Source organism: Caenorhabditis remanei, chromosome I (assembly GCF_010183535.1).
Source record: "Caenorhabditis remanei strain PX506 chromosome I, whole genome shotgun sequence".
Taxonomy (NCBI): domain Eukaryota; kingdom Metazoa; phylum Nematoda; class Chromadorea; order Rhabditida; family Rhabditidae; genus Caenorhabditis; species Caenorhabditis remanei.
This window is the reverse complement of record NC_071328.1, coordinates 5,826,015-5,846,562: the sequence shown is the minus strand read 5'-3', so window position 1 is coordinate 5,846,562 and position 20,548 is coordinate 5,826,015. Positions and strand designations below refer to the sequence as shown.

Genomic DNA, 20,548 nt, shown 5'->3' with positions numbered 1-20,548 from the left:
GTCAGTTCTGAAAGAAGTTAAAGAGAACACGTCATTTTGAAGAGCGCTATCTCTTGGAAGCTTCAATCTGGGCCGACACATTTTCAAGTTTTCGAATTTTTTGACTGGTTTTATAGAATTTGACCAGGAAACTGGACCCAATTTCAGCGTCAAACCAAATTTTTAGCGAAATTCCAAACAAAGTTACACAATCTCATTTAGTTCTCGACCCAGGTTGATCCCCTCCATCTGATCGCGGACAAAGAGCTCTAATGCACATTCCACCTTAGATTTTGTAGATTTTTATTGTCTCTGGAACTTCTTCGCTTTCTATTTCCACCTCTTGCCCTATCCTTACACCTTTTCAGACAACCTTCCTCCAGTTGTCTACCTGTTCCAAAATGTGCTTCAAGAGTTTGACCCTTCTGGGCCTCATATCTCTTGTCGCATTGACTGGAGCCAAGTTACGGTGGAAATGTGAACTGTTTGATACGAGTCAAGAGACGTCGACGAAGACGACTTTCGTTGAATTCGTCAAGGACAAGTCACCCGAACCCTCTATTCCGGACACTCCGAATGGCTCGAATCCTCCACGTTCTCCACGCTCAACAACGACGAAAAATGGAAAGTGTAGACCTCGTCCGAAGAATGAAACAGATGCAATTTCAACTGAAACTCAGACATTGAAGATGCAGAAGAATCGAGGAATGATTCAATCGGATATGCCTGTTAATGTGATTTCTGGAGATACAGCTCTACCGAATGTCAGATATCAGAGAAAGGAGTCGAATCAGCTGCTAGATTTGAATATTGGTCCTGGATTCGAAGAGAGTAACGATCCGTATGGAAGGAGTAAGCAACCGACACCAAAATTGTGAGTTATCGGGGTTTGATTATGAGTTTAGACTGACTCATGAAACAGAGGATTCCTTATTCACAGCTTAGAATTTTATGTAGAAAAGAAATCCTAGATCTAGCGGCCTTTGGGTCTCGCCACGAAAGATTACAGTAACCTGAAGTACCGTACTCTCGGGTTATACTCGCTTAAAAGGTCTCATGTCGGCTCCATTGCTAAATCAAAAAGATTACGGTAGTTTTAGAAGAACTTGAGGTATTGGTGAATTTTGGAAAACAGTTAATTTAATAAAAACATGTTGACCGATTTTCTCAATTTTTGTTCAAAGTAAGCGAAATTTCAAATAGTTGCCATTATGAATCTCAAACCTTTTGACCAATCAAACCCAATCCCAAAACAACTCCTCTTTCAGATTCCGTCCCGCCCATCTCAAAGGAGCCGACGAGCTCGAAATGCCAGTCGCAGAACATTTGGATGAGAACGTCATGCCAGATTTCCAATTCGACGATGAAGAAGCTCCGCCCATTGAAGAAGATCTTCCATGGTGTCCAGAGGATTCAGATGACGACTGTGACACAGCAGATCTCGAGAGTTTGAGTATTGCAGAGTTGGTCGATCTGAAAGGGAAATGTGAGACTACAGTGAGTACGGAAAGGAAAGAATTGATTGATAAGTTGATTCGAACTGAAAGAAATCAACCGGAAGTCGTTCCAACTGATCGAACTGCGGTGTTGCCACCAACTGGAGAGACCAATTGTTCAATGAATCCATCGGATATTTTGGATGAAAAAAAGAGAGAAAAATATGAGAAAGAGTGTCCGTGTGAAGAGAATACAAGCAAAATGAGTGAAGAGGAGTTCGAGATTTTTAAGAAACAGTGTTTGGATCCGATCGAAGAACCTGGGGAACCACGGAATCTCATTCGCAAAAATGGAAGGTGTGGAGCGTCTCAGAAGAAGATTAAGGAGATGAGTGAGAAGGAATACGAGTTATTTGTGAAGGAATGTTATGTGGAACCGAAGAATATTGTGTTGAAGAAGATATTGATTGTCAATGATCGACCGGAATGCAAAGAGGTCGAAACGAAGAAAATGAGCAAATCGGAGGTGAGCTATTCTAATAAGTTCTAATATCTTCCTTTTGTTTCAAACTCATTTTAGTTAACATTTTTGAATTCAGCGGGTCTTTGCGATTCAGAAAAGTATTGTCATGACTAGGTTTGGTGCACCTCGGGTCTCGCAGCGAAAGCACAGTAACTCGTCGCTCACAGATCCTACCGTACTCTAGTGGCAGCCTTTGGAACCTAGCCATGATTATATTCATTTGAAAGGTCTTGACGAGTTGAACTTGATTATCTAGTTTTCAAAGTGTGAAAGTTGAAAACAAGCTAGTTACGATGGATTTTAGTAAAATTTTTAATATCCATAAGGTTGGGAGTTTTTGCCCGATTTTTCAAAGTAAAAATAGCTCACAAAGTACGGGACACCACCAGAAATCATAAAAAATGAGTTTCAGTTCTCCAAATTCCAAAAGAAATGCATCACTTCTAAGAACTGTGAAGATGTGGACAAGACGAAGATGACCGAAAAAGAGGTGAGTATTCAGGAAACAAAACTTTTCTAAACCCCCGAATTTCAGCTTTCCCAATTCAAAAAGAAGTGCGGATCGATCACCCGAAAGACTAAGAGTATTTGTGACGTCAAGGACATCGAAGAGTTAGATGACGAGCAATTCGAAAAGTACAAGAAGAAGTGTATTCTGGATGAAGAGGACGATGAGGATTGTGACTCTGCTGATGTCGAATCGATGAGTAAATCGGAATACGAGACATACAAGTCAAAGTGTCAAGATGAACCAATCGATTGTGAGAGCATGCATCCAAATGAATTGAGTGGAGCTGAGGTAGGGTTACTGTAGTTGGTTACGGTACCAAAGTTCTATTTTCAGTACAAGATGTATCAACGAGAATGTGGTCATTCCGATTCTCCTCCACATATTGATAGGGACTGCAAGGACACGGATGTTGAGAGTTTGAGTGGAAAAGAGGTAGGTCATACTAGATTTTCTCTAGGAACTTTCGAATTCTGTAATCTTTGATAGCTTTCGGGTCTCATTACCAAAGCAACTGTAACTTCGTGGCAGGACGGAATTTCCACCGTATCTAGTAGTGATTAGACTCTTTAGGAAGATCTCGATGAGCTGATGTCAAGCATCTAAGTTTCATTGAATACGAAAAAGAGATAGAAGACGACGGTAGCTTCAGATTTTGGAATGCTTCGAAAACCCTTAACTTTATTTTTTTTCTAGAAGATCTATGAGATTCTCATTTCAAAAACATTTCAGCTCGTCGCGTACAATCGTCGCTGCGGAAAGGAGAAATCAGCGACTGAATGTGCGAATATTAATCCAAAGGATCTCAGTGATGAAGAGGTAAACACATTGCTTATTCTATTCCAAAATACTAATTACTCTCATTTCAGTATAAGAAATACGAGATCGACTGCCTCTCGAAAGAAGTCAATTGTACCACTGCGGATCCAAGAGAAATGACGGAAAAGCAGTACAAAAGATATGAAAAAGCGTGTTTGAAAAAGGATTCAAATTGTAAAAACATTGAAGTGAAGAACCTGAATGATGAGGAATATGAGAAGTTTAGAAAAGATTGTCTCGATGAACTCGATTGTTCGAAGAATGTGGATGAGATGAGTGAAGAGGAGGTGAGTGGATTGGGAAGTCTCTCATTTTGACCATGGAATCAGAAATTCTGAGTTAAAACACATTTCCTATTTCCATATTTTCAGTACTCCAAATACCAACGTGAATGTCCGAAACAAAACAGAGGAAATGACTTCAACTGCGACATCTCAAACCCTCAGAAGCTCTCCATGAAACAATTGAAGAGATTCAAGAGAGAATGTGTAAAGGGAACTCCAGATTGTCAAGACGTCGAGTTGGAGGAAATGAGTGAGGAGAAGTATGAGGAATACGCGAAGAAATGTCTGGAAAAGAAGACGAAATTCGATTGTTCGAATGTCAATCCAGAGGATTTGAGTGGAGATGAGGTAAGCGGAAGGGAAATAAATCGAACCAGGGAGATCTAGACATCAAGACATTCCTATTGGGTACCGGCCTGATGGCTCTAGCAGATTTCTGTCTATCACTTCGGGAACCCCTTGTTTGATACATCAAAACACTAAATAGTTTTGTAGCTGAATAGGTCAACAGGTCCACATTACATACAGTGCCGGCCAAAAAGATATCATGTTTTACTTTTCCAGTTGATCTCCCTAATTTGAGAGTGTGTCATGGTAAAACTAACTGACCCACAAAATAATTTTTATGGGATCAAACAGACCAAGAGTAGAACTATATTTTTGTAATTGACAACTTTTCTGTACGGACACTTCCTAGAGAGTTATGGTCATTTTAAGTGGACAGCTTAAAAACCGCACTATTTTGCACTGAAATTTGTCGATTTGAGAGAGAAATTACATTGTCGATATGTAACTTGCTAGACAGTGTCCGTACCAAAAGTTGTCAACTACAAAAATGGAGCTCTACTATTTATCTGTATAGTCCAAACAAAATTGACTTTGTGGTAGAAATTTTTTTACTATGACACACTCTCAAAGTTGGACATTTAAAACTGAAAAATACAAAATATGATATAATTTTGGCCGGTACTGTACATATTTTTCCGACCGAACTCCCATTTCCATTTCCAGCTCGCCAGGTATCAAAGAGAGTGTCTTTCTGAAGAATCTGAAGATTGTCAATCCATGGAACCCAGAAAACTCACCAAGCAGCAGCTTAAGAAGTATCAAAAAGACTGCATCAAACAAACGGAAGACTGTAAAAGCCAGAATCCGAAGGAGTTGAGCGACGAGGAGTATGAGAAGTATCTGAAGGATTGTCTCAAGGAAGATCTTGATTGTGAATCAGTGAAACCAAGTGATTTGAGCAAGAAAGAATACAAGAAGTTCATGAGAAATTGTGTAAAGAAGACTTCAGATTGCACAACTGTTGAAGTGGACAAGATGAGTGATGAAGAGTACGAAAAGTACAAGATTGATTGCTTGAAGAAGAAGGGAAGACGATCGGATTGTGATTCCATTCGACCAGAAGAGCTGAGTCCAGAAGAGGTGAGTAGGGAAAACATTTCTGATTCTAATATTATCTTTTTCAGTTCCAAAAATACCAGCGAGACTGTTCCGATTCTCCCCACTCCACTGAGAACTGTAGAAATGCGAAGGTTGAAGAAATGAGTTCAAAAGAATACCAAAAGTATAAAAAGGACTGCTTATCCAATAATATAAAGTCGAAAGATTGTGACGATATCGACCCAGACACGCTTTCAGATAAGGAGGTAAAAATGGTTTAATTTGAAGAAAAGCTACGTTACGAAACATTATTTCAGTACTCGAAATACAAACGAAACTGTCTTGGCCCTCGCAAACCGTCCAGCTGTAAGGACAAGAATCCAGATGACATGTCCAGAAGTGAATACAAGAAATACAAGAGGGAGTGTCTCGATAGTTCTTCTTCGCCGGATTGTGATGATGTCAACGTTGATGAATTGAGTGATGAGGAGGTATTGGATTTCAGAAGTCACATACAACTATTCAGAATGCATTATTTCAGTTTTCCGCCTACAAGAAAAGGTGCTCAAGTGTTCCAGGAGAAAATCCAGAAGAAGGAGATTCACCAGACTGTGAAGATGTGAATCCAGATGACTTGAGTGACGAGGAGGTGAGCTGGAGTAGCCCCTTCACAAAACTACAATAATCTTGTAGTTACTGTAAGATAGAGTATTCCGGGATGTCCTTTAGAGGATACAGTACCCCTAATTTTACCGTAACCTACAGCAACTGTACCATCTAATTTCAGTACAAATCCTACAAGAAACGTTGCAAACCCAAGTTCGAAGGAGAGAATTGTGACAACGTTCGTGTCGACAAACTGAGTGATGAGAAACTTCGGAATTACGTCGAAAAATGTGGATTATTCTGTGGAATTGAGAGGAAAGAAGCACTTTCGAAGAAGCATCAGAAGATGTACGAGGAGAAATGTGAAGGAGATGACAGTGAATTGGAGAAGGATTGTAAGGATATTGCGATTGAGAAACTGGGAGAAAGAATGGTTTGTTTTTGGGAACAAAAGCTATACACACGATTTAATTTCTCACTTTCCAGTACGGAGCCTTCGCTGAAAAATGTCTTGAACCAATCAACGCTTGCTCAATGCTCAAAACTCGTCGTCTCGTTCGAAAAGTCTATAATGAGTACCGACTGAGATGCAAACCACGTCTTCGTCCATCGGAAAATCCGGAATGCAAAGAGGAAAACACGGAGAAAATGACATTGGAACAATACAAGGAATATAAGAAGATATGCTCGAATATTGGAAAGGATGACTGTGATGATGTGAATGTGGATGAGCTCAGCGAGCAGGAGGTATGACTTAGTTTTCAGATATTAGAAAAGCCTTCAAGTAAAAATTTTCAGTTCACCAAATACAAGAAACGTTGTCCTGTGGAAGAGGAGCATGAGGATTGCGAAGGTATCAAATCGGAAGAATTGAGTAAAGAGGAATACAAGAAATACGTGAAGAAATGTGGAAGACGTCCGACTTCCGAAGAATCAGAAGACACTGATTGTGACTCGGTGGACTGGGAGGGAATGAGTATTCAGGAAGTGAATAATGATGGTGTATAGTCTCGGCCATAAAACTACTTTTCAGTTCCTCGCCTTCTCCGAACGCTGCCGACATACTCCAGATTCCATTCAAAAGTATTGCGATGAACTCGACTGGCAATCTCTGTCCCGTAAGGAATACAAAAAGATGCAAGCGTCTTGCTCAAACGATCCATCCAAGGAAAGAATGAGTCCACCAAATGGCTCGAATTCTCAAAATTGCACCAGTGTGGATGTGAAGAAAATGAGTGATAAGGAGTACATGGAATACAAGAGAGACTGTGGAACAAGAAAGTCTCCAAACCCAGATTGTGATGATGTGGATGTAGACAACTTATCGGATGAAGAGTATGAGAAGTTTAAGAGAAATTGTGGAAGAAGAAATCCTGGAACTGGACCGGATTACCCAGAAAAACCGAGTCGAAAGGGTTGCAAGAATATCAAAGTTGAGGAGTTGTCTTCACAAGAGGTAATAGAAAAAACACTAACAGTCGATATATTTTTATAATTTTACAGTATCTTGCCTACAAGAAACGATGCTTGAGTCCAGATGAGTCTCCAGATTCCCCAGAATCCTCAGAATCCCCCGTCATCAAGAAGACTATTGTCATCAAGAAACCTGATGGATCTTCCGGATCTGAAGACTGTTCGGACATCGACGTGAGCACATTGTCATCTGAAGAACTTGACGACTACGAGAAGAACTGCGAACCGAAACGAGGAACTCCAGATTGTAGTGTGAAGGACACAAGTGAACTGTCTGAAGAGGAATATCGGATTTATAAGAAGAAATGTGGAGACTCCGAGACTCCGAGAAGAGGATCTCCAGATGTGACCGTGGAGAAGACAGTTGTTGTGAACCCATCAAGACCAGGACCGGATTCAGATGACTGTGACTCCGTTGATGTCTCCAACCTCTCGAATTCAGAATACAAAGCTTATAAGAAGAGGTGTGGATCAGACAGAAAAACTCCTGAATCTCCAGAATCACCGGAATCCCCCGAGTCCCCTGACGGAGAATCCGTAACCGTCAAGAAGACCGTGGTGATCAATGGAAATCCTGATACCAATCCTGAGCCTTCTGTAACGGTTAAGAAGCCTGTCAAGCCAAAGGATTCAGATGACTGTGATTCAATCGACGTCTCCAGCCTATCGGATTCCGAATACAAGGTTTATAAGAAGAGATGTGGATCAGAGAGAAAGACCCCGAAACCTGAATCTCCTGATTCTCCTGAGTCTCCAGATTCTCCAGAATCACCTGACGGAGAATCGGTGACTGTCAAGAAGACTGTTGTCATTAATGGTAATCCTGATACCGGATCGGAACCATCTGTAACCGTCGAGAAGACTGTCGTAGTGAAGTCGGAGGATTCAGATGACTGTAATTCAATTGACGTCTCCAAGCTATCAGATGCAGAATATGAGGATTATCAGAAGAAGTGTGGACCGTCGAAGCCAGAAAGGAAGACTCCAAGACCAGATTGTGATGATGTAGACGTCGATAATCTGTCTGACGAGGAGTACAAGGATATCAAGAAGAGATGTGGAAAGCGTCCATCTCCAGAATCCGGTGAACACGCTCCAGATGACTCCGTGACCATCAAGAAGATAGTTGTGATCAATAAGCCTCCAAGAGATGGATCCGGACCACCAGGAGGCTCGGAACCACAGAATCTTGATGACTGCTCTAATGTGAAGATCGCCAAGTTGAGTGATGAGGAGTATGAAGAGTACAAAAGACGTTGTCGACCAACAAGAAAGAATTCAAGTCCAGATTGTGAAGATGTTGATGTTGAGAAGTTATCTGAAGAAGAGTTAGAGGAATACCACAAGAAATGTGACATGGAAGGAGTGCCACCCGCTCGACCAGGAGAAATTGACTGTTCGGATACAAATGTGGAGGATTTGGATAAGGAAGAGGTGAGAACATTTTACTAGAATTTGATGAAAAATAGAATAATTTCATCTGGAAAATCAATTTAGCTTTATTTATATTTAATCCTATTCAGTTCATCGCCTACAAGAAAAAATGTGGATCTCCGACTCGTCCGAAACCAAACGGACCCTCGGAACCATCGGATAACTGTAACGACATCCAGGTGGAAGAGCTCAATTCTGAACAGTACGCGGCCTACAAAAAGAGATGTCTGAAGAACAAACCACGCCGAAAACCCGAATCTTCAGATGAGAACTGCGCCAACGTTGACACGGAAGATCTCTCCGAGAAGGAATATCTTGCATTTGTGCGAAGATGTCCGGAAAGTGTTACAGTCAAAAAGACAGTTGTTTCGAACAAAGAATGTCAGAATAGGAATACGGATGGAATGACGAAGGAGGAATATCGACAATACAAGAAGGATTGTTCTGGAAAACCACACGTTGAATTGACGAAAACTGTGAAGATAATCAATGGACCTCCGACTGGAAACCAGGAAGACGACGAATGTCAGAGAGATGTGATCGATATGAGTGATGAGGAGTACGCGGAACACAAGAAGAAATGTGGAAAGCCACGGAAGACATTCCAATTCAATTGTAACTCGGATGTCAGTAAAATGACGGATGAAGAGGTGAGTAAACCTATGAAAGAGACGCAGAGAAGCAAGAGTGACTGCTTGCCTGCGTCTCTTTTTACTGCATCTTTGAACGTCTGTATCTACTTTGTGTGCAGTCGTTTCAAAAAACGATCAACTGAGAAAATATAGAACATTTCATTTCCTATATTTTATCAATTGTAAACTTTGAGCTCCCTTTCTTGGATCTTCAGATAAAACGAGTTAAAGGTTTTTCAGTTCAAAAAGTTCCGAAGAGCATGCAGCAAGAAACCATTCAACTGTGAGACTGCTGACGTGGACACTCTCTCTGATTCAGAATACATCAGATACGAAAAGGAATGTGGAAGACGGACAAAATATGATTGTAAGAATGCGAAGGTGGAGAGAATGACTTCAGAAGAATATGCGGAATACAAGAAGAAGTGTAAGAAGACAACGACCAAGAGTTCGAATGATTGTGATGATGTGAAGGTGGAAGAGCTTAGTGTTGAAGAGGTGAGATACCAAACTACAGTAATCCTGTTATACTTACTTACTTAGTTACTTAGTCGATCCGTTCTTCGCTCAGTTGGTGTGGGCGCGGATCACAGCTATCCATTTTTTCCGATCTTTGGCGATTGTGCTCCAAGGTTCGATCAATTGAGTTCCTTGTCGCACTGAGATTTCTTTCTTCAGGGAGTCGGCCCATCGCATTGGTGGTCTTCCTACTGGCCTTTTCTCATTTCTGGGTATCCATTCTTGAAGTAACGTTGTCCACCGATTATCGTTTCTTCTCATCACGTGGCCAGCCCAACTTAACTTTCGTTTCGTTATGAAGACAAGAGGGTCTTTCACTTGGGACATTTTCCTTATATCTTCTCGGTGGAGGTTTTTCTCTCGTTGTTCCGTGAGGGTAATTCCGACGAGTTTACGTTCAAGTGCAGCATGTGTTATTCTTACTCTTTCGGATAGAGCTTTAGTGAAAGTCCATGTTTCTGATCCATATGTCAGTGCGGGGAGAACAATGGAGTCGAAAAGTTGCGCTCGGATTTTCGGACACGTCAGGGCATCTGTTGTGTTTTTTATATTGTTGAGTGCAGCCCATGCCGATCGTCGTCTTCTGTGAATTTCTGGCTCTAGATCGTTTTTTGTATTGAGCAGTCTCCCCAAGTATACGTATTCCTCAACATCTTCAATTGCTGACATGGTGTTGCTTTTTCTGATATGTATTTGGTGACTTGACGCAAATTTGTTCCTCAGCACTTTTGTTTTACTCGCGTTTATTTCTAGACCGACTGTTTCACAACTGTTTACCAGCTCTTGTAGCATTTTTTCCGCTATTTGTGGAGTTTTCGAGATGAGAATGATATCGTCGGCGAATCGTAGGTGTGTTAGGTTTCTGCCGTTAATTCTGATACCAGGGGAGTTGTCGTAGTCATCTTTGTCTTCTTTTATATGTGGCCATGACATTCGACGGAAGGCCGATTCGAGACAGGCAGAGAAAAGGTTTGGTGAAATGGGGTCACCTTGTCTGACACCTCTGGTAATGGGGATATTGACTGGGTTATAGAAAGGTGTGATTGTGGTGGAGCAATCGTTGTAACACTCTTTTAGGAGTTTTATGTATCCAGAGTCTATCCCTTGAGTCTTCAGGCTTTCCCATAAAGCAGTGGGTTCGATCGTGTCGAATGCCTTTTTGAAGTCGATAAATACCATTGTGATTGGTATTTGGTATTCTCGACCGACTTCCAGCAGTCTTTGCACTGAGTGGATGTGGTCAATCGTCGAGAAGGATCTTCTAAATCCTGCTTGTTCGACCGGTTGTGCTTCTTCCAGTGACTTCCGGATTCTATTCAGAATACATTTCGTGAAGACTTTATAAAGTACAGGAAGCAGGCAGATCGGACGATAATTTTCTAGATTTTCTTTGTCTCCTTTTTTGAATATTAGAGTTGTTTTTGACGATTTCCACTTTGTTGGAACTTTTCCTTCTTGAAGGTACCGTGAGAATTTGTTCGCTAGAAGTTTGTGAACGGAGGAGTGACAACTTTTCAGGAAGTCTGCTGATAGCTTGTCTTCTCCCGCTGCTTTACCGTTTTGGAATGAGTTCAGGGAGTGTTGGATTTCTTCTGGAAGGAATGGAGGTAATGCTTTTGTTTGTTGAGGAATGATGGTTGTCGCTTTTGACTGTTTGGTTGCAAACAGGTTTGAGTAGAAGCGTCTGACTTCGATTTCCATTTTCTCTCTTGAAGTGAGCTTTTCTCCTGTCTCTCCTGATAACAGACATGGAATGTAAGATTGATATTCATTGATGTCTCTTGCGACCTTTCTCAGACTCTTTCTCTGGTTTGCTGCATTTAGAAGTCTATCCTTCGCGAAGTTTTCATGGTCTCTCTTTACCGCTTGTCGGCACTCTTTAGACAGGGTCTTGAAGTTGGGGTCTGATCTGTCTGTGAATCTCCTTTTCGACAGTAGCAGTCGCGTTATGGTTACAGTAACCCTTTATCTTACAGTACGCCGACTACAAGGAACGATGCCTCAGCACGCCACCCCAAGAAGCTTCCACTCCTCCATCTAAGATCCGTCGACGCATCGATTGCTCCATCGTTGATGAGAGTATGATGAGTGAAGAGGAACTCGAGGATTTCAAGAAACACTGTAAAGTGAAAGTGACCACTGATCGATACCGTCCAGGAGAGAATATCATTTTGACAAAGAAAGTGAAGATTCGAACTGGAAAAGAGAAATTCAGTTGTTACGATCAAGATGTGGATAATATGAGTGATGAGGAGTACGCAGAGTTTGAGAAGAAATGCTTGAGTAATCCACATTTCCGATTCGATTGCAGAACTGTTGATACCACGAATCTTTCCAAGGATGAAGTAAGATTACCTAATAAGACATTCAACCTATATCATTCTTTCAGTACGCCAAATACCAACGAGAATGTCAGCCGCCTGCGAAATCAATCGTTTTGATCAAAAAGCTGGTGATCAATAAGACTGATGAACCTGTAACTGATGGATGCTACAATCGAGATGTGGATGGAATGAGTGATGAAGAATACGCTGAATATGAAGTCAAGTGTTTGGGAAGAGAACCAACGGAAATTCAAAAAAAAGTGGAGAGGAAAACTTCGTACGATTGCCACAATGTCGATTTGTCGAAGATTTCGTATCCGGAGGTTAGTTGGGGGAAATGACTGATCGAAATTCTGAAGTTGAGAAATATAACGGCATGCCGTTATAATACAATTCTTTTGACAGTATGATCAAGAACTCTTCAAATTTAACACAGAAGGTTGAGAAACCGTATGCATGTTAATGAAAGAGATAGAAAAATAATGTTAGTAAAGTTCAATCAATTTCAATTCGAAACTCAAACTGCATTTTTCCAGATCGAGGAGCACATCAAACGGTGTCGTTCTCGTGAAACTGCCACAACTCCACCTTCACCACCCCGTCGTCAATCTCTCAAATGTTCTGATGTGAAGACAGATGACTTGGATGATGAAGCGTACCAAAAATGGGTTAAAGAATGTCTCGCTGCTCCAAAAACTATCAAATTGGAGAAGAAACTCATTATCAATCCGGTCACTACAACTACTCCAGCACCTCGAGGAGAACGAGTTATTGTTGAGAAGTTTGAGATTCATGAGCATCTTCGACCGGATGATGATGAAGGATATCTGGAAGGAAATGAGAATTTCGGAGTGAGAATTACAACTGGAATCAGAAAGAAGGTGATCAAGGGACGACCAGATGATGATTCTGAATCAGAAGCAGGAGTGATTCTCGTCAAGAAAGTGATTCATAAAGTACCAGGAAGAAGACGTCCGAAGGGAACTGATGATGAAGATGATGAATCTGGAGTCATTGAAGTGAAGAAAATGATAATGAAGACGTCACAGCCGGAACCAGAGACTGATGATTCAGAAGACGTCGAGGAGATTATGAGGAGACCACGGAAAAGAATTGGACCAAAGGAGGAAGTTGTTCTGCTCTCTGTGACCAAGAAACATCCACATTCCTACCGAACGAAGGCGAAACCTGAAGAGGAGGAGCCAACAGAGGTGGTGAAGTTGGTGAAGAACACTAAGCATCCAGACGCTGTGTTGAGAGAAGTCAGAATTCGAAAACACTTTGGAACTGGATATCCTGAAGAAGAAGCGGTTGTTCAGGAGATTGGAGGACCAGATTTCAAGATTACCCGGAAGACTGTGATGATTCCTCGTCAAGTTCGGAAGTTGAAGCCAACAACGACGACTACAACGACTCCCGCTGAGCCAGAATACTATTATGATGAGGAAGAATATCCAGAGATCATCACGATGGTTAAGGTTGAAAAGTCGAGTCGTCCACTTCGAAAACACACGAGACCTGATGATGAAGATGATGAATATGTTGACGTGAAGGAGGATAAACCCAAAGAATACATCGAATTCGAAGGATTTGTGAAAGTACACGCGGGACCGAGAAAGTTACGGAAGAGACCGATGTTCACGGATTCTGGAGAGGAACCGGACATTCGAGAAGTAACAAGAAAAGTGGTTCAAGGAAGTGAAGAAGATGATTTCAAGGGAGTCAAACTGAGAAGTCATCGGAAGAGATTGATTCTGATTCGGAAGATTCCAGAAGAGGCGCCAGAAGACGTGGAGCATGAGGTGACGGTGGTGAAGAAGTTGAAGGTGATGAAGATTGTAAACGAGGAGACGGAGAACTTTGATGATGATGATAATGTGGAGGATGATGGAAAGGTTATTGTGAGAAATCGGAAGAGGAAATACAATGTGGATGAAGGAAGAAGACGTCCAGGAGAGGGTGAAGAGGAAGAGGAATTTGTGGAAGGAAGAGTGGCAGTGAGAGGAAAGGCGCCGAAGGGATTCAGATGGACCACGCATTCTCATGACTCAGAGAGAAAGGGATCCAGACCTCCATCGATAAGTGAGAAGAACTCGGAATACTATAAAATCGGAGGATCTGAGGAAGATGACGTGGAGAGAAGAAGGCGGAGAAGAAAGGATGAGGAGAGACCGAGGGCATTGGAAGAGGAAGAAGATGGTGGAAGGAGAAGAAGAAGACGTCCAGAATATGAGGAAGAGAGTGAGGAGATCGGAAGGAAAAGCTCGAAGCCAGGTGGTTTGGATGAAGATGTTATCATTAAGAAGTTGTATAGAATTGGAAAGGATCAGAAGCCTGCACCTGGGGAGAATGTGGTGGTAACCAAGAAGAAGGTTGTGAAGTTTGGACGGAAGGGATCGCAACCTGATGATGGTAACGATGAGAGTGAAGAGATCAAACTTCTCAAGAAGAGAAAAATGTACAAGATAGGACCAGATGAGGAAGAAATTCCAGATGATGATGAAGATCAGGAAATCGTGAAGGTCTCCAAGAAAAAAGTCTACCGAATCGGACCAAATGGACAACGAAAACTTGTTGATCAACCGGGGGCAGATGCAGATGAAGATGAGGAAATAAAGCTGTTGAAGCGAAAGAAGTTCTATCGAGTTGGGCCAGATGGAAAACGGGAGTTGATTCGAACTGAGGGAGATGGACCGGCTGTTGATGAAGATGGAGAAGTTGTGAAGATTCGGAAGAAGAAGGTTTATCGAGTCGGACCTGATGGAAAGAGAGAACTTGTTGATCAAGAAGAGGATGAACCGAAGAGAAAGATAGCACACGATTTACCCGAGGACGAGTCTGGAGAAGATGTGAAAGTTTCCAAAAAGATTCGGAAGAGCTCAAATCCACAAAGTGATCTGCCCGATGACCAATCTGGAGAGGAGATTCAGGTAAAGAAGAGGAAGAGATTCTACAAGATTGGACCTGATGGAAAGAGACAATTGATCGGAACGGAAGGTGAAGATGTCCCGGAAGGTGAAGGAGAAGTTGTGAAGACTGGCAAGATGGGATTCTCCAAACCACACCGTGGTGAGTTTACTGTAGTCAATTGGGTCACTTAATCTAAAACCTTGTTTTTGTTTCAGATCAACCGACTGAAGATGAATCAGGAGAAGCTGTTAAGATTATGAAGAAGAGAAAAAGATTCTACAGAATTGGACCAGACGGGAAGAGAGAACTCGTGAGAACTGAAGGTGGAGATGACTCTGAAAATGAACCAACTGAAGCTGATGGAGAAGATGTGAAGGTTGGAAAAAAGATTCGGAAGAGCTCCCAACCTCAGAGTGACCAACCCGATGACCAATCTGGTGAAGAGATTCAGATGAAGAAAAGGAAGAGATTCTACAAGATTGGACCTGATGGAAAACGAGAGCTTGTGAGAACAGAGGGAGAAGGTGAGTCTAATTTTGAGCAGTAGAAATGAACCAACTGCTTTATTTCAGACGAACCATCTGGAGACAACTCTGGAGAAGATGTGAAGGTTATGAAGAAAAAGAAGAGATTCTACAGAATTGGACCTGATGGCAAACGGGAACTCGTGAGAACTGAAGATGGAGATGGACCTGATGATCAACCAACTGGATCAGATGGAGAACATGTAAAGGTTGCGAAGAAGACTCGTAAGAATTCTGATTCTGAAGCTGGAATGGACAAACCCGAAGATGGAGAGGAGATCCATATGAAGAAGAAGAGGAGGTTCTACAAAATTGGACCAAATGGAAAACGGCAACTGATTCGATCGGAAGGAGGTGGAGATGAGTCTGAGAATGATCACCCTGACAACGGAATGGAAGAGTCTGTGATGAAGAAAAAGAAAAGAAGATTCTACAAGATTGGTCCAAATGGAAAGAGAGAATTGATTCGAGAGGAGGAAGGAGACAGCTCTCCTAGAATGTCCGCGAGTCACGGACTCCTTGGCCAGAACAAGAACACTTTCAGTCCGGAACCACTGAATGATGGAGAGATGACCCATATGAAGAAGAAGAAGAAGAGATTCTATAAAATCGGACCGGATGGAAAAAGACAATTGATCAGAACCGAAGGAGGAGATGCCGATGCTCGAACCCCTCCAATGAAATCGGATGGCCACGTGAAACCACCTCCTGGTAAGAAAACAAAACTGGTTTCTAGTCAACGAGGATTTTTTAAAGGAGGGCATCTATCGGTTCCCGATGAGTTTCAAGATGATGATGAATCCAATGGCAAAAGAAATGATGTAAAGGATGACGATGGATACGAGTATGATGTGAAGCCACGTGTCAAACGAACTTATGTTCTTGATGGACAGGGAAATCGGAAATTAGTGGATGAGAAGACTGGAGATGGTGAGTTGACGGAGAAAAGTTGAAGAAAAATCCTTTTTTTCTTCAGAAGAATCGAATTTGGACCTGGGAAACTTGCTGAAACCGAGAAGAAGGACAACGGAGACGGAGACTGTTGATAGGGAGCATGTGAGTTTTCACTCGATGGGGGGGGGGGGGGGGGTCGAACCCTTTTCCTTTGTTTCATAGACATTCGTGTTATCCAAAACACTAATCGCGCAAAGAAGCCGAATTCTACTTTACGTCATAGAATTATTGACATATCCCTCTTTTTCAAAACTAATTCTCTTATTTTAGCGCAAAAGCCAATACGAGCAAAAACGGTCAAACAGAAAGACAAGATCATCGAGAAAGGCGGAACCTTTAGGTAAGTCTATCCGCTTCTAAATTCATGTAATTGCTTCTTTTTTCAGTTGGTAGCACCAGAGGAGGCGGCGAGATGCAGAAATATCACAAAGATTCGAATTTGAGGTCAAGTGGAAAGAGTGAAGAAGCGATTCCCGATGAAGAATAATGTTACCTACTTTCTTTTCCTTCATAATAAATGTTTAATTTGAAAAAATGAGAACATGAATTGCGAACCGGTGGATACAAACAATAATAACAACAAAGTAACAACGAAATTAAAAGAAAAATCACGACTTCGAATTAAGAATCAGTTCTCGAATATCTCCTTGTTCAGTTAAAGAGAATCCATTCGCTGTATCGACCATTTGAATCACTTTCATCATTGATTCCTTATTCTCAACTGCCAGCGGAACGAATGAAACAAGATCGAAATCAGTGATAACTCCACAAATTGCTTCATTCAACTTTCGATATTTCTCCAACCCGGGAACTTCATTCAGAAGATCCAGAAGGCGATTGACATCGGGTAAATATGAGAAGAAATCGAGATCGTAGGTACCTTCGGGTGAGAAAATATCTGCTTTCGATAGGCAATTCACTTGTGGCATTTCCATTGTCACCATTGTTGCTGAAAAATATACTTTTTGAATGGAATGTTTGATATTTTTTCTGTTGCACGACTAATTCGAAAGTTACCGTCGTTGGTACTTTTGATTTATTTGTGCAATTTGAAGTAATGATTAGCAATCCTGAAAAAAACCGAATTTTGCAACTTACCTAATGTTGAAAGTGCGACAGAAATAAACTTTGACGGATCACTGCAATACAACGAATCAGCTAAATGGAGAGCGCATAGACGAACTCCAGCTTTCTCCAAATGTCTGATCACTTTCCACAATTCTCCTTCACTTTTATAAAGTTCCAATTGACCAGGACAGTCGATGATCATATATTTCTTGCGGTTTGCTTCGATTTTCTAGAAAAATAAGTTTTTTTAATGTAAGGGTCTCATCAAAAATTACTTGAAGAAGCCAATCGCTATTCGTTCCGAGTGTCTCAATACAGTATTTCAGAGCTCCATTCGGCCCGAGACCCAGTCGATCCATTACATCTGTTACAGTGATCAACTCCTGAAATTTCAGGCTTTTATTTTATCTTCCAATCTGCTTCCTTACAACTCACTGAGATATTCACATCTGGTGCATACGCCATTGTATCGTTTGCCGGATCTAGGTTAATCGTGACAAAGGGCCGCCCGGTTTGTGTGAAAATATCAGTCAAACCTGCGCAGAATGTTGATTTACCAGCTCCAGGAGCTCCGATAACAAGGACTCCGTACATTTGTCTGAAAATTCATCCCATGTTTATAAAAACTTGATTCAAAAACTTTGGTAGAGAGCAGATACAGGTTGTCTTAAAATAAAATACAAATATTTATAATTTTCAATACTTTTTCCTTTTTCTTCATTTTGCTTTAAGTTAAATATATCAGTTACTGAAAAAACGAGCCTGATAAAATTAAAATAAATGAATTTTGGCCCGATGCCAAGTCCGCATTGACACCGGACTTTACGACGCATTGCGGACAAAGGAGCGAATTCAAATTTTATTTTGCCGCCTTTTTCACGCCTCGGCCTCATCTTCGCCCGTTCCGCTCTATTTTTATAGTATTTCTAATTAATTTTTCTAAAAAACGTTTCCAATATATAAAGGAACAAATTCCGTAGATAAGAAGCATGGAAAATAAACCAGAAGTAATCCACGATCACGATGAGAAAAAATCGAAAAACAATCCGATGAAGGGAGGGTGAGTATAGTGATTGTTTTCGATTCAAGAAAGCTTATTTCTTGATTTTCAGAAAATTATCCATCAAAGACTTCGAAATTGGAAGACCTCTCGGAAAGGGAAAATTTGGAAGTGTGTATCTTGCACGGACGAAAGAGGGTCATTTTCATTGTGCCATTAAAGTGAGTTTTCTTTTTGAAAACTGTTACTTTCACCACTAATCTTCTTTTAAATCATTGAAACCAAGACGAAGTTAGTTTAAAAAATAATTCCCGTTTTCCAGGTTCTCTTCAAATCACAACTAATATCGGGAGGTGTCGAACATCAACTGGAGCGAGAAATTGAAATTCAATCACATTTACATCATCCTAATATTGTCCGGCTTTACACCTATTTTTGGGATGCCAAGAAGATTTATCTGGTACTCGAATACGCGCCTGGTGGCGAAATGTACAAATCACTGACAAATCAAAAACGGTTTACCGAGGTGATGGCTGGAAAGTACATGTATGAAATTGCTGACGCTCTACAATATTGCCATCATAAGAAAGTGATCCACCGAGATATTAAACCAGAAAATTTACTGATTGGACCACAAGGAGAGCTGAAAATCGGAGATTTCGGATGGAGTGTTCACGCCCCTTCGAATAAGTGAGACATACCTTTTTAATTGAAATATATATATTCTAACTCTTCAGACGTCAAACAATGTGTGGAACAATGGACTATTTGCCACCCGAAATGATTGTTGGAAATCATCACTCTGATGCAGTTGATTTGTGGGCCATCGGTGTTCTCTGCTATGAATTCCTCGTCGGAAAACCACCATTCGAGCATGATAAACAAGCCGACACCTATTCTGCCATCAAAGTGGCGAGATTCAGTTATCCGGACTATGTGAAGAAAGGTGCACGGGATTTGATTGGAAAATTACTTGTTGTTGATCCAACAAAGCGATGCACACTCCAAGAGGTTAGGTTTTGAGATATAGAACTTTTCCAATTTTGTTTTGGAATGCTAACGTTTTGAAAAAAATATAAAAATTGCTAAATCTATGCTTCAAAATAATCGAAACAAATATAGCTACACTTTCTCGATTTACGGATGTTTTTTTTCGAACCATTCTGTTCAACGCTGTCATATGAAAAATCACGAAGACCAATGAAAAAGTGAGAGCATTCATTTCGAGCAAGACGAAAACCAGAAATTTGAACATAATATACCGAAATTTCGTCTCTTACTATTCGGATACATGAATTTTTAAAAATTAAAATCACATTATTGCAGGTAAAAGATCACTACTGGGTCACACAAATGGTAGAAACGGCGAGAAAGGTGGCCGAACAAGCAAAGGCGGAAAAAGCGGCTAGTCTTCGAGATCACTAATTCCATCGACTCAATTCTCGAAATATGATCAGCCTACCGAATTCATCACTCTCTCTCTAATCAATATTGTCACATACAAGATCTCGATTCTTCGCAATAAAATTGCAACTCTCCTTAATTCTTTATGAATATTTTTTTTCGTCTTTATTCGTCTCAACACAAACACTATTCGTTCTTCCTTTGTATTATGCGCTCTCTTATTCTTTTCCTCTCCTCCTCCTATTCAGAACATAAATTTGTTTTCTTGTTTAGTGAGTCCAATAGCCAATTCAATTATCCATCCCGGTGCCCAGACCTCTCCGGGAGATTTCTTCTTTCAGATGACGTGCTTGCATGATTAGAGAGTCTCTCACTCTTCTGAATCCGTTCGGACCACCTGCCCTCAATGACAGATGCTATTTCTTTCTTTTCTCGAGACATGGAATTTTTCCAATTTTTCAACTTGCTAGTCCTTTTCCCCCCAGTCTCTGTACAGAGATCTTTGAATCTTTGAAATTTTCCGAGTTTCAAGTAGCTTCGAAAACTTGACAAAAACTTTTGTTTTCTCACTCTTTCCCTTATAATTATTTCAGTACTCGAAAGCTTCTTACGAGAAGAGACGTGTCACCTTTAACACTACAAATCAGAAATGTGAGTAAGTTTCAATTAGTTGAGCTTTTCGAAAAGGGTAGAGAGTAGGCGGTGATTTTGGGATGTAATGAGTGTGTTTGTCGGTTTTACGATAGTCTAGGAGATTTTAATGTC

General features: G+C 41.0%; 3 protein-coding genes across 3 annotated transcripts; 2 read left to right on the top strand and 1 right to left on the bottom strand.

Moving 5' to 3' along the window:
• Window positions 1–380: 380 nt before the first annotated feature.
• Window positions 381–16,798, top strand: GCK72_001018 (uncharacterized protein; the record flags this gene model as incomplete). Its single annotated transcript, XM_053722803.1, has 28 exons — window positions 381–853; window positions 1,248–1,941; window positions 2,351–2,428; window positions 2,474–2,737; window positions 2,783–2,881; window positions 3,179–3,265; window positions 3,316–3,552; window positions 3,637–3,897; window positions 4,561–4,977; window positions 5,022–5,201; window positions 5,253–5,426; window positions 5,477–5,584; window positions 5,723–5,974; window positions 6,028–6,288; window positions 6,340–6,528; window positions 6,575–6,997; window positions 7,045–8,448; window positions 8,538–9,098; window positions 9,321–9,578; window positions 11,576–11,944; window positions 11,989–12,246; window positions 12,460–14,992; window positions 15,049–15,357; window positions 15,406–16,068; window positions 16,114–16,287; window positions 16,334–16,413; window positions 16,582–16,651; window positions 16,698–16,798. The coding sequence occupies 28 exons, from the start codon at window positions 381–383 to the stop codon at window positions 16,796–16,798; spliced, it is 10,977 nt and encodes a 3,658-aa protein (XP_053591448.1).
• Window positions 16,799–16,919: 121 nt separating this feature from the next.
• On the bottom strand, window positions 16,920–17,973 carry GCK72_001017 (uncharacterized protein; the record flags this gene model as incomplete). Its single annotated transcript, XM_003111432.2, has 4 exons — window positions 16,920–17,260; window positions 17,410–17,608; window positions 17,655–17,762; window positions 17,815–17,973. The coding sequence occupies 4 exons, from the start codon at window positions 17,971–17,973 to the stop codon at window positions 16,920–16,922; spliced, it is 807 nt and encodes a 268-aa protein (XP_003111480.2).
• Window positions 17,974–18,368: 395 nt separating this feature from the next.
• On the top strand, window positions 18,369–19,804 carry GCK72_001016 (uncharacterized protein; the record flags this gene model as incomplete). Its single annotated transcript, XM_003111132.2, has 5 exons — window positions 18,369–18,439; window positions 18,492–18,600; window positions 18,702–19,069; window positions 19,117–19,390; window positions 19,706–19,804. The coding sequence occupies 5 exons, from the start codon at window positions 18,369–18,371 to the stop codon at window positions 19,802–19,804; spliced, it is 921 nt and encodes a 306-aa protein (XP_003111180.2).
• Between the last annotated feature and the right edge of the window lie 744 nt (window positions 19,805–20,548).